This window comes from Phaenicophaeus curvirostris, chromosome 3 (genome assembly GCF_032191515.1).
Source record: "Phaenicophaeus curvirostris isolate KB17595 chromosome 3, BPBGC_Pcur_1.0, whole genome shotgun sequence".
Taxonomy (NCBI): domain Eukaryota; kingdom Metazoa; phylum Chordata; class Aves; order Cuculiformes; family Cuculidae; genus Phaenicophaeus; species Phaenicophaeus curvirostris.
The window spans coordinates 42,883,830-42,900,180 of record NC_091394.1 but is presented as its reverse complement, the minus strand read 5'-3'; the positions used below and the strand labels follow the sequence as shown (position 1 = coordinate 42,900,180).

General features: G+C 44.1%; 1 protein-coding gene across 5 annotated transcripts in view; it reads left to right on the top strand.

Annotated features, from left to right (window-relative positions):
* SLC66A2 (solute carrier family 66 member 2) overlaps positions 1–16,351 on the top strand; it is a 102,251-nt gene that overhangs the window by 48,285 nt on the left and 37,615 nt on the right. For 2 of the 5 annotated variants that reach the window (XM_069853821.1, XM_069853822.1), the window contains one exon: positions 11,774–14,960. The exons of 2 other annotated variants lie outside the window; for them this stretch is intronic. In XM_069853821.1, coding sequence (XP_069709922.1) covers positions 11,774–11,981 — 208 coding nt within the window. In that variant the 3' untranslated portion in view covers positions 11,982–14,960. Of the gene's footprint in view, positions 1–11,773; positions 14,961–16,351 lie in introns of those variants that run through there. One more of the 5 variants, XM_069853829.1, reaches the window with a different exon arrangement.

The following is a 16,351-nucleotide window of genomic DNA, read 5'->3' as shown; positions in this document are numbered from 1 at the left end:
ATTGTCATTGCTTCTGAGGCTCCAGCCAGCATTCATAGAATTTTCCGGGGCAGTTTTACTTGTTTCATTGCTTTGCTTTGACATTTCTTCTTATCCTCGTGCAGTGCTGATCAGCTGGTTACTGTTGTCCTTTATGATGTCCTTTATATAAAATAGTCTGGAGTTTCTCATTTTTGGATTTTGCAGGAGTTTGGGAGGTAATCCGTAAACAATTTTCATGGCTGGATGTTCTAAGCTTTGGTACAACAGCAATGCTTACCACTTAGAGCTTTTCTTCTCTCTTCCTCTTTTCATTTGTGGTTCTGGAACACAGGAACATCAGATTCCCTTCTGGTTGTTTTAGAGTTAAGAGGATGAATAAAATGGTCTCTATTCCTCAAAAAATTGCTAATTTCTTCTCTCTTTGCAGTGTTATTACATCAGGAAAGCAAACAGGCTGTGTCTCTTGAGTGCACTCAGACCGAGGGCAGAGTTCTGTCAGCATGCGAACAGATAGACTGAAACCATTTTGTTCTGATCTCAGGAAGCAAACAGATTCTTCTCCAGACACTCTTCTCAGTTACAGCAGACCTGTGATCTCTCTACCTTTAATCTCATGTTCTTTCCCTTCCCTGTTCAGTGCTCTGGGTTCAAGAAACTGCACTTTCTGTTTTCCTCTCTGCAGACATGTGGCCTGTGGGTTGCTGTGCGGGGGTCAGTACTGCATTGAACTCTATGCTTGCCTGCTGTGTCTCCCCAGAGGTGTTCCTGCAGCAGCACAATATGAGGCTCCAAAGACAGTTCTTTTTGCCCCGTGCACTCAACACATCTGAGAATGAAGGAAGAGGCAGGTGGGAAAACCCAGGAGGGAGTGGGAGACCTTCCTTCCCTCATTTTCTCAGCACTTCTGGTAGTGTGAGCAGCAATACCTACTTCGCTTAAGCATTACCCAGATTGTAGCACAGTGTGGACTGCTAAAGCTGTAGCACATATTGAATGTCTTTCTCATTTCTCTTCCCCTGGATCCTCAACCCATCAATTCTAAAAAGTAAATTTAAAGCAAATTACTTCAAACCGAAAGCATTCATCTTTTACGAATAGTTCAATGCTTCTTTACAGTAATAGGAATAAAGCATTGCTGGCATGTCTAATCAGTGCTCTCTTCAGTTGGTGCTTTTCTCCATGCTCTGAAAATTTGAAATACAAGAGAAAATTAATCATGCTTCTATGAAAAAAAGCATTCTGTTAAGTTTGGGCGCTCTTTTCTGGGAGCAAGGAAGTGTCATGCAAGGTATTTTGCATAGTTGAGGTCAGGTCTTGCCAAGTCACAAAAGGTCAGGGTTGATCTTATCATGAAGGCACCTCAAAGATGAAAATTTTCTGGAAGTGTCTTTTTTCTCTAACAAAAATGTAATTGTGATGCTTTTATTTCCTCTGTACAGCATTCAGTTCTGTCCACAGCAGGGCTTCAAAGCACTGTTCTGCAGTGCTGCTGGTCAGTGGTAACGCTGCACATGGGAAATGGATCAGAAAGCACTGGTTTGTGGTGGCACAGCCTTCCTGCAGGGCTTTCCTTTGAGAAAAGCACACAGGTGCTTGGGGCATTACTGTCACCATGAACTTCACTTGTGTATCTCTGTGTGCTCACATGCACGTGGAAGGAAATGGCATCTTATATGAAATCTTAGGTGCTGACATAATTTCATATAGAGCTTGCAGGGTGTTATTTCCTTATGATGGTAAAGTGGTTTTGAGAATAATGAGAGCTTTGTTTCTTGTAGAAATCTTACCTTATTTCCGGGCAGTAAGCTGACCAGAAGGTAGATCTTTGTCAATGAGTGATCATTCTCATTTTTCACACTAATGCGTTGGCATTTTCATTTCTCCAGTGTTTTCTTAGAATGTGAGAAGCATTTTGCTAGCTGAAGGATGTGATTAATTCATGAAAAGTAATGACTGTAATATTGTTAGATTTTGTCCTTTGGAGTGCTGGCTTTGGCGACAACCTTGGATGCTAATCATCTAGAACAAGGTAAGCAGTAGAGATAGGACTGTTACCTTGTACTGAATTATTGAATTGGAGCAGGAAAAGTGCACTCAGGCTATGTACTGGTTACTTCACGAAGATGAAGGGAAAAATTGTGCTCAGATTGCCTCAAGTTAAATTGGATGAAGAGTCAAATGATTTCTTTGTTGTCTAGGGCAGGAAGAAAGGAAGATTCAAAAATGCTATGATTTGAGCCTTGGGATACACAGCTGTGCTGAAGCAAGGCTCTGTTTCTTCCTGTCTTTTTGTTACCTTTCAAACTGAATGTGTTGCAAGTTTTTTAGATGCAGAGAAGGAAATACATTGAGTGGTGTTACACAGGTACATGGTTTTGCCATCTCTTAGGACTGGCCCTGCGAGGCACAGCAGTGGTGTCCCTCCTGGCAGTGCACTGGCTGCAGCAGCCAGGGTGTGGGGGGCCAGTTTTCCCTGCAGGGAGGTGAGCCATGGGAAGGAGTGTTGCTTCCTGGGATTTGCTGCCAGACAGCTACATGGCAGCAGGGACATGAGGATGGCCCTTTCACCAGCTGCCCACCTCTCTGTGGGTGGTGTGAGCGCCCCAGGATGCCAAGATGACTGGTTCAGCTAGCTGTGCAGCATGAGAGCATCTAGAGCAGCATTAACCAGCAGTTGTGCCTACAGCTCCATTTATTGTAATGCCTTGAGTGGAAGGTGAGAGACCGGGAAAGGAGGACAGATACTCCAGAACAACTTCAAGAGTGACAGCTAAAGGGTGGTGTAATTTAGGTTTGCTCTGCACCATTTACATTAAATTGACATTACTGTGTGCACTAGCAGCTGACTGAATTTCTGCGAGCTGTGTACAACATGATTTGCTGCCCCAGCACCAAAGGAAAGCTGCTCCCTGGCATAGGAGCAGGTCTCAAAGCTTCCAAATCTTCCAGCAGCAGAAGCAGAGCCTGTCTCATATTTGTTTTTACTACGTGTCTAAGTAGACCTGAGCTTTGTAGTCTGGCCAGCATCCATTGTGTCTCCTGCCAGGAAGTGTACTGGTGTGATTTGTGGTTCAAGTCTTTCCTCTGATCCACAGAAGAGATTTATTTTAACACCTGCTGCCCTTCTTTCTGCAGCATAAGTTGTACAGTACTAGAAATATTTTGTAGTTGTTAAGGGTTACCAGTTTCTGGACTTTTACAGGCTAAACTTTCAGCATAGATGCTTGAAATAGCCAGAGGCTATACCGGCGATCCTGGCCTGTCCACCAGCCCTGTGTAGTGTGCCTTGTCATTTCCCCTTGTCTCTCCTTTGACAGACATATTCTAACAAATACTGGCTTTTGGGTGTGTGTGCTAAGTATGGTCAAAATACCCGCTGACCTGCTGCTGCTTGGAGTTTAGAAAACGATGTTCATGAGGAAAAATAATTGACAAATACCTGTTTACCCAATTTTTCTATAAAACTTTGTTGTTTATATGTGAGTCTGCATAAAATGTACCTATTAATAAAGAAGCCACCAACAAACAATCACTTTAAATTGCATCTTTATGCATTTGTTTGCTTTATCGTTTTCCACAGTGAAATCTTCAATTTCAAGTTTCCTCAGTGATGCATTCAGTCCTTGAAAATGACAGGAGCTTTCAGATAGTTTGTGCTTGTATTGCAGCTCTCTGTGGTATCCATTGCCCATGCATGCAGCTTCAACTCAACTGCTTTAGCTGGGTTCCAGAGATCCAAAATAAATGCTGGATCTCTTACTGCATGCTCCTCTTTGCTCCTACTAGCATTGCAGAGCTAGACAAATGGCTCCCTCTGCAAATGGCCAGTGTTACTCCAGCCTCAGAGGAATTGTTGAGAAGTGAGGTAAGACACTCTTCCCGAAGCAGAGCACTAGGACTGGTAAACAGTTTCATGCTTGGATTCCCAACTGGCTGTGCAGTGTTTGAAAACAAGATCTATGCTTGCTCACACAGAATGACCTTTCTTAGGGTGTGCACATTTAGTTTACAGATTTTCAAACTTCAGATGCTTTGGATTTTTGATCCCAATGTTTTCTTCTTAACCTTTTTTTTTTCTTTCAACTTTTTTTGGCAGGCTGAACAATTTGGTTAGCTCAGAACTACTTTCTTTGTTTCTCTTTAGTTCAGCCTTTGTTGTGGCTTTTTGTTAAGAACAAATCTTCTATTTGTTAATTTTTGTTTGGCTTGTGCAGTGTTAAAAATAACATGGCATTCAGATTTCATGTTTTCTGGTCTGTTTCACTGTTGAAGGCAGGCCAACCTCTGATTGAAGTGCAATGTTATGGATGCTTGCTGTCTTCTCTAAGTAGACTATTTTGGAGCTGCAAATAGGAGCTGAAAGTTTTCCAAAGTCAGGATGTTATAAGTGAATCTGCTTTCTCTTCCAGACATCCCCATGCAAATGGCTTGTGGGAAGTAATAGCTGGTTGCAGGAGAGATGCCTTCTGTACCCTCTTCTTTGCTTCCCAAAACCAAATGCAGTGTTCAAGATAGGCAGTTTCTATGTGGATCATGTTCCTGAAGGAAATACTACTTTGTCAGCTCTTAAATGATTTTATTCTACTTTAATATCCCTGATCATTTAAAGAACTGTCACCATTTTTTAACGTAAGTGAAGTGCTAATATATGAAGAAATGTCTGAAACTGTGGCAATCCAAAAAGTCAACATTTTTTAATCCAACATCACCTGTATCTTGGCCTAGCACTTCGCTGTGATGTGGAGAAGTTGTGGTCAACCTCCACTGATTCTTGAACAAAGAGTCCAGTTGCCTGAGATGGGGGTGGGGGTGGGGGGAAATCCAGCAAACTTTCGAAGTAGGTAAAGGCCAATAAATTCTACTAATTTTTCTAGTACTGAAAATAGCTTAGTATTTTTGAGTTTGTTGACTGAGCAATAATTAGCACTACGTTTGTGACTGTAGCAGGATGTAATTACATTAGGGCAACACGTACCTCCTGTTGTTATTTGTGCTGAAGTGTCTGGACAGAATTTCCCAATGGAAGTAACTGTCTAATGTCTCATTCTCTTTGTGTCTTCCAGCTTTCAGGCTATTTTTGCATTTGTGTGTTAAGCTACAAACGTGCAGAGTCGTAACATTGATGTGAGAAAATTAAGAGTGCAAATGGGAAGCGAGTGCTGCTGTGCCTGTCTTCTTGTGTAGTTTTTATGCTGAGTACCAGCCTGTGTTCTGTAGATCGCTGCTTTGCAGCTCTGCTAATGTGCTACTGTTTGTAAGTTATTTTGATGGATGGTTGCAACTAGTTAAGACCATCTGGTTTACCAGGGAGAAGGAAGAAGGGGCTTCATACAAGATCCTTTTTTCTGTAATTTTTGCTCTTTCACTTGAACAAAGAAGAAAGATTAAATGACCAAGAAGTGACTAAAGTTGAGCAGAGTGTGCAGAGACTCCAGTGGAAAATCCAGAGATGTGAGACTCTTATAACCAGGTTTTGAGCAGAAGAAATGAAGATGCTGAAAAGTTTTTATTCAACTAGCATTAGCCCTGGATGAGGGGGATTGAGCCTAAATATCTGACTAATCTCACTGTTCTGTAAATTACTCAGCCTCTAGTGCAGTTCCTCAAAGAGAAGCAACAGAAAGTTTTGGATTTGGTTTTTTTTTTTTCCTTTTGAGTGCACTCTACTCTTTTCACATCTGAATAATTTCAGGACTATTCTGTAAAAATTGTGGTTTATTGGCTGACTGCAGATACAATGTACCAATAGGTGGGTTTTGCTTCTAATTGCTGTCACTTCAAATGAATACGTGGTATACAACAAACCTGAATGAAGCAAATTTTTCCTTGAGAAAAGTGAATGCTGTTTTCAGCATGCCTTTTATTTATTTATCAAATGAAGATTGGTATGGTGTCTTTATGAAATCTGCTATCAGTGGCAGAGGACAGCAGCACTGTAAGGAATTCTGACCATTTTGAAAAACAGCATTTAGCAACGCACCCCTAGGCTCATCAGAAGTAATGGTGTCTTTCGCAAAATTACTTCTAACAGCAGAACAAATAAGCGCTCTTTCAGATTTTAAGAGCAGTTGAGATAACACCAGCTTTTCCTTTTTGTGGTCAACTGCAATTTGCACAGACTCGATAATGACTTCTATTACATTAGCCATTCCTTGTAACAAGCTCAGCTGTAAGGAAGGCACTTGCTTTTAGGATGTTGGTTGTCATTGGATACTGCAGTACTGATTTACATTACTGGGAAGTACTATTTTTACCAGAAGTCTGCTTCAGCCTCTGGCAATACCAGCTATTTCAGCACAGTTCCTTCCTCCTGCCCCTCCAGTTGGCATCTCTGTTACAGTCACACAACTGAATGCTGCCATTTGTTTTTTTCTGCCTCCCCAAGTTGCTCCTTGGCACTGTGCACCCCTAACCTGCTCACTCATTTGTACTAAGAGTAGTTGTGTTGTCCTACTAGACCGTATCCTCAAGATCAACAAGGTGAGCATTTCCTTTCTTCAGTATCTCCAAAACTTGGCTTTGTTCTGTTTCAGGAAAGAAATCAGGTTATTTACACCTAAAAGTTGATTAGCTGTGTAGCCAGTGCTGCAAAGAACACCTTCGCTCACATGCCTTTGCAGATGGCAGGAATATAGTGCGAAGTTGGTCTTTATGAGGTAGGTTGGGAAATTTTTCCTGCATTCATCCTGCTTTTGCTGTGCTGTCCAGTCTCAGACAGTGTTTGTGGTTGGCCTTCTTGCAGCAAAGCCTCATCTACGATAACAGCGCAGCATTTTCTCTTGCACGGTGCAGCCAAGGGCCAGATGTATGCCAACAGGCTGCATATTGCCAGCCAGTGGCACCTGGCACGTGGCATTGCAAAAGAACAGAGCCACATAGAGGCCTTGTTCACCACTGTTGGCAGCCAGCATTGGAGCCACTGCTCCATCATGTGGCTCTCAGATTTTCTGTCACATGGCCTGCAGAGTCCTGCTGGGAAAGAAAGCTGAGACTGGAGGGCTGCCCCCTTTGCTGTATTAGCAGCTTGTTAAAAATAAGCCTTGCATGGTTTGCAAGAAGGAGCTGGAGCTTCATTCAGCAAATGGAGGTTTACAGCACAGCAGTGGAGGAAGGGCTTGGGTGTGCTCTCCCTTTTTCCCCTCTTCATTCCCCACAACTATTTGTTCTGGGCAATAAAACCCTCCCTTTCTGCACAGAAACTGATCTTTCTACTCTGGAGCAGGTAAGGGGCAGCTATCTGCCAAAGATAGGTTGGTTTCTTTTTTTTCCTACCCCAAAATTAAGAATAAATACAGCGACTACCTCTCTTCCCCAAGTGAGTAGGTTAAGTTGAGAAGCTGTGGATAAAACTTGGCTTTTCTGTCCCGTGTGGCATCCTGAAGTGACACAATAGCTGGAAGTATTAAAGCAGTGATGGGGTGTATCCATGCGAACAGTCACGCAGAGTCTTGCACGCACTGTTGCATTATTGTGAATGGCATCTGTGTATGCAGCAAGGACAAGACAATTGCACTGCCCACATAAGAGGGGAGGACCATTACTAGTGTACCTGAGTATCTGGAAATTAAGAGATGGCAGAAATCATGTTGATGGAGTAAAATTCTTGCAGCTGCTCCTTTCAGCCTCCTGAAGCCTGTGATGTGGTAGTGGGGGCAGGAGCAGCGCTTTTCCCACTGAGATGCCACACAGACATGCAATGGGTTTCTCAGTAAGCTGAAACTTTCAGGCTGTGTGCGCAAATGGGTGTTGGTTGAGGTGGAGGAGAACTGACAGCAGTTGTAGATTTTCCTCTCCCTAGGGCAGGCATTGGAAGAGTGAGACAAGTATTTAATTGGAGAAGGCACTGGGGGCATTCAAGGTTGCTTGCAGACATTAGAATGATGAGGCGGGGGCCTTGGGGCAATGCACATCTCTTCTGCTCATTCCCTGACTTCATCCTTGTGGTGGGTTGTCCTTGGCTAGACACCAGGTGCCCACCAAGCCACTCTATCACTCCCCCTCCTCAACTGAACAGCGGGAGAGGAAAATATAATAAAAGATGTGTGGATCAAGATAAGGCGAGGTCATTCCACCAATTATCACAGGCAAAACAAACTCAGATAAACAAACTCAGATAATGTAAATTAATTTATTGCCACACAAAATCAGAGTAGGATAAAGAGAAATAATACCAAACCTGAAAATGTCTTCCTCCTATTCCTTCCTTCCCAGGCTCATCTTCACTCCCAGTTTATCTGCCTCCTCCCTGTAATCAGCACAGGGGAATGGGGAAGGGGGGTTGTGGTCAGTTCATTGCACATTGCCTCTGTTGCTTCTTTCTCCTCAAGCTCTTCCCTTGCTCCAATGTGGGTTCTCTCCCATGGGAGACAGTCCTCCACAAACTTCTCCAATGCAGACCCTCCCCACAGGCTGCAGTTCTTCAAAAAACTGCTCCAGCATGGGTTCTTTCCATAGGTGCTTTCCATGGGGACTAGTCCTTCGGGAATGGACTGTTCCAGTATTGGTCCCCCACAGGGTCACTAGTCCTCCCAGCAAACTTGTTCCAGCATGGGCTACTCTCTCCAAGGGTCCATAGGCCCTGCCAAGAGCCTGCTCTAGCACAGGCTTCCCACAGGATGCAGCTTCCTTCAGGATGCATCCAGCTGTTCCAGCCTCACCATGGTCTTCACCATGGGCTCCAGTGCCTGGAACAGTTCCTCACCTTCCTTCTTCCCTGATCTTGATGTCTGCAGAGTTGTTTCTCTCACATATTTTCACTCCACAATTGCCATTGCTCAGGGATTTTTTTTTCCCTTCTTAAATATGGTATCACAAAGGTGCTATCACCATCACTGACTGGCTCAGCCTTGGCCAGCAGTAGGTCTGTCACTGAGCCAGCTGACATTGGCTCTGTCAGACACACGGAAAATTTCTAGCAGCCTCTCACAGAAGCCACTTTGGTAGCTTCCCTTCCCTCCAGCATTGCCATGCAAACCAAATACAACCCTGAATACCTTTGTCTGAGGCTGTACTCCTCTGTCTGTCCACCCCAAATTCAAGTAGTTTCCAAGTCCCAAGTTCACAGTTCTCTTCTGTTCCTATCATTCCCTGCCCTGCTGCAGTCTCTTTTTCCTACCTCCTCCTCATCTGACTGACCTCTTTGATCCTCTCATGTTTCTTTGGCTTTCCTCTGGGGCTCTTCATTGCCTTTTCTCACTTCTTCCTTGCCAAGCTGTTTTTGGTTACCCCATGCACCTTTAGGTCTGTGCTGGACATGTTCTTTTTGTCCAGTTCCAGTCTCTTCTCTCAAGGGCAGTTAGTGTCCCCCCAGTCACTGCTCAGCATGAACCCTAGGCTCTGAGAATACTGCATTAACCCTGGGCAGCTGCTGGACTAAGGTTTTGTGAAACATCAAGTGGTTTTATTTTGGATTTTTTAGTGATTTGCAGGTTTTTTCTGCTTTTTGTCCAAGCTACTGCACAGAGCAGGATGTATATTTTTGAGTTCAGTGGCAGACCTGTGGTGTTAGTTCTTTAGACTACCTGTTACATTTTAAAAAATCATTTATTTCAAGGACAAATTGATATTTTCCTGTGTAAAGAGCATTGTCATGTTCTAGTGAGAACCCCAGGCATGATGCTGATTTCCTTGAGTGTCTGATGTAGAAGTTGAAGAGCAGGCTCTGGAACATGCAAAGGCTGTTGGAGCATGCATCAAGTTACCCAGCACGATGTTGAGTTTGCAGGTGGCTTCCTAGCAAAACCAAGAATTGCTTTGGCAAATTCAGCACAGCATGTGATGCAGCTAGAGATGTGCTTCTAGTGCTTGCCTCCTGTGGTGCTACTAACTGTGTGTGTCCATAAGGTTTCCCTCAGAGATTATTCTTTCTTTGGGAGAATAAAGTCCCAAAGGCTATACATCTCCTGACAGTGTGTATTTTCTCCTCCACATCTGCACTGCACCGGGGGCCCACTTTTAAAACCCAACCAGCTTTCTTCATGGGGAATATGTGACAAATAAAATCCTTTGCACATTAAATTCCTATTCAGATATTTTGTGGCATTTCTTGATTGCCTTTCTGTCAAAAGTGAGCAGTTAGGTTGACCTGCCAGGTTTAGCATGTGCTTTTGGTGAGGATCTCCAAACATGCCAGCACAGATTCACAATTGTCATCAGTTGCCCAGAAAACACTGAGAAGCTTAAATTCAGAGGAGGAGAAACGTTGGCTGCCTGCAGTCAAGGTACAAGTTTATTATCCTTCCTAATTAAAATCCCAAACAATCCTCCCCACCGCCTCCATCTGTAGACCTCTCTTAAGTGCGATATGAGGCAATTTGTTGTGTCTGGGAACATGCACAAGGCAGGTGACGTAGGCTCTTTGCACTAAGCCAAATGGCATTGTGGGTTCAGCAGATGTTTTCTTTCTCCAATTATTTATTTACATTTTTACAGTGACCTTGAGGGGAGGAATGATTGCTTGCTCAACATCATGTCCTTGCTTGCACTTCCACACAGAAACTCTTTTTGGAAGATCCGTAGGATTGTAGACCTGTTTTATGCTCTCAATCATGTGGCTTGAGTTCCAAAAATGCTCGTTTCCATAGTGTGATGGGGCACTACAAACCAATGCTTTTGGCCACCCTTCTCATATGGGGAGGGAGTGGACTGCAGCATTTGACTTGCAGTAGCGTTGTGTATTTGTGTCTAAAATACAAATTGTGCTAGCTCCCTGCCTGAATGTTTGAGAAATGAACATTAAGTCCTACCCTGCTGCAAGGGCCTGACTGCATTTGATGAATTGGAGTCAATGCCAGCAAAACATAATTGCTCATAATTATGACAAATCATGCACAATGCACATACTGTGAACTACAAAGCTTTCGTCCACTACTACTTATCCAACGGCTTAAAAAGCTTTCCTGTTAAAGTGCGTGAAGCTCTGAAACAGCCTTCAGGATCTAGCTGTTCCCATTTTGTTGAGGGCACTGAAAAAAATATGGTCTGTTAGAACAAAAATATGGTCTGTTCCTCAGAGTGAGGAGGTTCTGTTCTGATGGGGGAAGCAGGAGCTGACAGGAGATGGCTCAGCAGTACAGCAAGAAGAAAGCAAGGATAGCTATTAAAAGGAAGTCTGAGCATTGCTTTTGATCTGTGTCCTTGATAAAAATCCCTAGTGATGTTCATCCTTCTGGTAACAGCTGCAGGCACATTGTTTCCCCTCTTTCTGTATTCCTCGATTATATGTCTTTCTGGATTTTTTTGGGGTTGCATTTTCTGCAGTAGGTAATGGGTTCTTGTGTCTATCAGAAGTGTTTATTCCAGCACATGCTAAAAAATTATGCGTGCATGAGATAGCAGCCTGTGTGTTACTTCACCTTGCATGAGCACAAAATTACATGCACATGAAGTAACTGCTGGGATGAATTGCCTTTTGTTTTCCATGCACTGTTTTACTTTGGTTTATGGTCAGTGTTGTCCGCCTGTGGCAGTCATGTTTACAGAGCACTGCTGAGTCAAGTAGCCTAGCTGGATATTTTAAAATGTTGGATACCTTAATACCCACAGGCATTTGGAGCTGTAATTGGTGAGATAAAAGTGCTGCAGTTTGTGGGGTAGAGAATTGGATCCACCCTTCCAGATACAGTGCTGCATGTCTTGGCTAGGCACAGTGTCTGCCTTCATTGAGGGGAGCCTCTGCCCACTGTTGAGTATAAACCTGTGCTAAAGTGGGTGGGATCCTCTGGCATGGCAGGTCTAATCACAAGTCAAGTTACTCTCAATAAACACTCTTGCCTTCTTTTCTGTCTTTTAGTGTCAAGATGGTGCTGATGTGGACCAGCGGGGACACGTTCAAGACTGTTTACTTCATCTTGAATCAGGCACCTTTCCAATTCTCCATTTGTGGACTCCTGCAGGTTTTTGTGGACATTGCTATCCTGTTGCAGGTTTACTTGTACAGCTACTACCCTCAAAAGCCTGTGTCCCACACTGCACACCCAGCCAGCACCAAGGCCCTCTGAGGCACTTAACTGGACACGTTACAGGTCAACGGCACTGTGGAGTCAGCCATGGCAGCTCCTCTTCCACTTGTAAATACTCCTGTGTTGCCAAGTTGAAAGCAGAAATGAGAACAAGGATTGAAAATCTGTCTGCACTCAGGAGGTTTTATTTTAAATAACTTGCTCTCTCTGTTTTCAGACTTAGCTGTACAGAACTGTGTCTTGGTGGGGTGAGGGGCACTTTATTTTTGCATATGTACCTATGAGCCTTATCAATTCACAAATGTTTGTATATTTAATCAGAAGGGCTGGATGGTTTGTGTTTTCAATGCTAATTTTAAAAGTTACACTACAGAAATTATAGGATATTTTGTTGGAAACTTTCACCTGTTTATAGAATACGAAGTCTATATTGACAGGAAGTTTGTGGCATGTGCGAGCATTCAGTATCTCCAAGATGTAGGAAGAAGTACTGAAGAGCAAATGCAAGAGCTTTTTCCGTTGTTTGAGAAGGGTGTCTGGTGAGTAGAGAAGGTGAGAGCGGTAGGCCCGGCAAAGAGGTGAGCAGCCAGAAATCAACCAGTTGTACACAGTGTAAAGCATCAGAGTGCAGAAGAGTGAATGGCAGATGTTCACCCCTGGTGTGGGATCAGTGTGGCAGGCAGACACATCAAGGAGATGATGAAGGGGGTCCGAGTATGGACGATGCTGGAGCCATGTTCACAGCAGGCACAGCTAGTCAAGTGGTGAGCCAAGAGGAAGAGCTCACAGGAGACTGTGGGTAACTTAGGTAGCTGTGCTTTGACACAATAGGGTTTGGGAGCAGCCTGCCCTGGACTTGGGGCAGCACTGCTCCTGCAGCTGTGCACAGGACAGAGCTGGGCTGCAGGGTGTCTTTTGCAAACCAAGAGGCCCACAGGTGTGTGGCCCATGTTGCCAGTATTGCCAGGCAAGTATTTCCAGATGGCGGCTGAGCCACAAAGGTAGAAGCAACTCTACTTCCATTGCCGCAGACAGGGAAGTGAAAAAGTTTGAGACAGAGGAAAAGCTGTATCCTGTGGAGTAGGACTAGCATCTGACAGCTTGATTATTTGAGGTTGAGATTCGTATTCATGTTGTTTAATGCCAAACAAGAAGCATTTTGTGCTTTGAGGTGTTTCTTACCTTGACCCGACAAGGAAGGGGTCCACATTTTCCTTTTTCTGTTGCTTAAGATTTTCTAGGGTCTTAGAAGAATCAGCAGCCTGTACTTAGAAGAACTGAGAAAGCTGAAAGAGTGGAGTTTATTTGTAAGTGTGGATGTTGACTATAATGGCTGTTTGCCAGCGTAGATCACCATGACCTTTCTGAGAACTGCACATGTCTAGCAGCTGCAGGTGGTATGGACCCGCAGCGGGTTGTGACCAAGCCCCCGGGCTTCTGCCAGATACTGTCCTGAAACTGCCTTGGTTGGTAAGAGGCAGCTATAGCAAGATGCTTAATTTTAGGAACTAAGCCTGCACTGCTTTCTTCTTCATGATGCTCCCTCTCTGCTGTGTGGTAAATCCCATGTGACCACAGGCAAGTGATAGATTTTTGAGAATCATTTTTTCTCAAAGATTAGACCAAGAGCTTATGTTTTCTTGCCAATGGCAGCAAGTCTTAAGTTGAAAAATTTCAGTATGTAAATCACACATACTGCTTCACCTAACCTGTTTTATTTGGGAACCTCATGATCTGAGTCTGGACTGTTTTCATCACTGGCAAACAGTCCTTTGGAGGAGAAGCATCAGGTGGATGCAGTAATGGTTGTGTGACACTCCGTTGGGAATATCCATTATGAGACAGGGAAGAGTGGGCTTTGTCCTTGTGCTGCTTTACAGACTTGTGCCCCTCTCACTCTGTGGGTAGTCCGAGGCTGACATCGGAGCTCCCACTGCCTGTGCCATTCGGTTTTGGAGCTGATGTATTGGTGGCAGAGGGCTGAAGCCCAAATTTGAGGGCAGAAGTCCCGCCCTGGGGCCAAACCATACTGCCCTTTGGTGGGGGCACTGCTGGAGGTAGAAGGAAGGACATCCCCAGGGAATCCTTCCTGCCCCAGCAGAGCCAGGCAGGTCTGCATGAGTGAAGCAAAGCTGAGAAGAGCTGCTGTTTCTGAGGATTGGGCACAAAATGCTCTGCCTGGGCACTGACTCTACGCTCTTTGTTTGATACCATACTCTTTTAGGCCTGAAGTGACCTTACAAAGACAATGTACCTGGCATGGCAGACTATGAATGTTTTGTTCCTCTTTTCTCCAATGTTCTGCTTGTGTTACAGGAATGTCTGGGCTTTTGTCTTTTTCAGTTGAAAACTTAGCAACTGGCTTCTCTGGTACACTGCTTAAATGAGGATTGTATTTCTACTGTATATGAACACTTTCTTGTGTGTTTTAATGGTCTGAAGTTTGGGGTTTTTTTTAATAACTTGTAATGATAAGATTTTTGTATATGGTGGTCTTTTTGTAATAGTCTCTGAAACGGGGATATAAGAAAAATATGGGTCTAAAGAAATACACTTCTGTATGTTATAGCTTCACCTGGGAATGCACACTTTTGGCCACTGCTTCGGCTTTAAACTACAGGTATTACTGAGGATAAAACAACTGCTGATTTTTCCTTCTGGGACTCTTCCGTGGGCAGATTCTTGAGTTTGTCACCAGTACCCAAACCAGCAAGCTCTGAAGGTCAATCTCAATCACAGCAGAGCTGCAAATGCTGGAAGAGAAGCCTTCATGTCTGAACTCATCTTCTGTATGTGGCATTTAGCAAGTAGGACTCTAGGCCAGGAACGCATCTTGCAAGATACTTTAGGGACAGAATGTTACAGAACTTTGGTTTTGTTCTTTAATTGACAAGGAAGTATCTGTATCAATGATCACCTCAGAGAATGAAAAATCAATTACTTCAAATACATCTCTTTGACTGTATGGTACATTTCATGGAGTTTATTTTCTCTGTCAGTTGCAATGTTTTTTTTAAATAAATATTACCTATTATATACAAATTTTATTGTTGCTTTGTTTTGTTCAGATATAAGATGTGTGCTTCTTAACTATTATTATATGTCATCTTGTCTAGAGCATTGCCTGTAGGAATAATTAGCATGCTTTTTCCTCCCGATAAATGAGTAAACACAAGGCATAAATTGTCCTGAGGTCATGACGCATGACAGGGATTCTCGATTTCTGTCCCCTGCTTTTCCATACATCCTGGGGTAAATTTACCCTCATGAACACTTAACTCTTCTATGCTTGTGATGCTCATGCTCACAGTAAAAAAACCAATCACTGACAGATTATTATGTAGCTTAAAAAAAAACCTGTATCATGCAAACTGCATAATGAGGACAAAGTCAGGAGACATCCGAGAGATACGCTCTTTGCAGCCTCTGCATAGAAGATGAGAAAACTGTGTCATCTTATGGCTAATCGTGGTAGCAAGAGGAGTCTTGACCTCTCTTGATGTTGATTTAGTACCTGAAAGCAAGCCAAGGCAGTCAGGACCTGCCTTGTGGCTGATATGTGGCTTCTGGGCCCTGCTGGGCAGCCATTGCAGGCTGTTTGGCTGCTCGGATGTGGGGAGAGGGCTGAGGGCACAGGAGAGAGGGCTGAGGGCACAGGAGAGAGGGCTGGAAAAGGCAGGAGAGAGATAGGAGAGGCTGAGCTTGCTCAAAATGGGGCTGAAGGGAAGACTCTTGGAAGGGAGGGAATTCAGGAAAACCAAGACCTGGAAGGGTAAAGGTAGGTGAATCAGTGAAGTGGGGGTTAAGGATGAGGAAAACAAGAGGGTGGAGAGTAAAGCCTGCCTGCTCTGTTACAGTCTGAGGGCAGTGGGGACCACAGAGGGCAATGGCCCAGGCAGTTCCCATAACAGCTGGGCCTGCTCATTACTCAGTGGTTGCACTGTCTGTCCCCAAAAGTACTGGTGTTACTGGCTGCCACTCTCACACTCATGGAGGTGAAGCTAGTAGTGGTACTGGCCCCAAATGAAACACTGGGGAGCTCTTTCAGTAAATAGGAGCTTTCATAGCCGCCTCTGGGAACGGCAGCAGCCAGGGGAGCAGCGAGGCTCTTGCCCTGCTGGCTTGTGCAGTGCTGTCTAGGCTGGCCCTGAGCTCGGGACAGAGCTGTCCCTCAGCCGTGCAGGGCAGGCAATGCTCTGTACTGTGGCTCCACAAAAAGCAAAGCTCAAATACAGCACTGGATGGTGAAGCAAAAGTTGGCCAACAGATGCTGTTTGTTAAATTTGGTTGTGATCCTTAGCTTAGGCTTGAGTGCCAAGAAGGCTTCAAGGATCTGACTGATAGCTTTGTTGGTGGCTTTTTGTAACGGAAAGAATATTAATGCATAAGTCAACAATATGCCAGTAAAT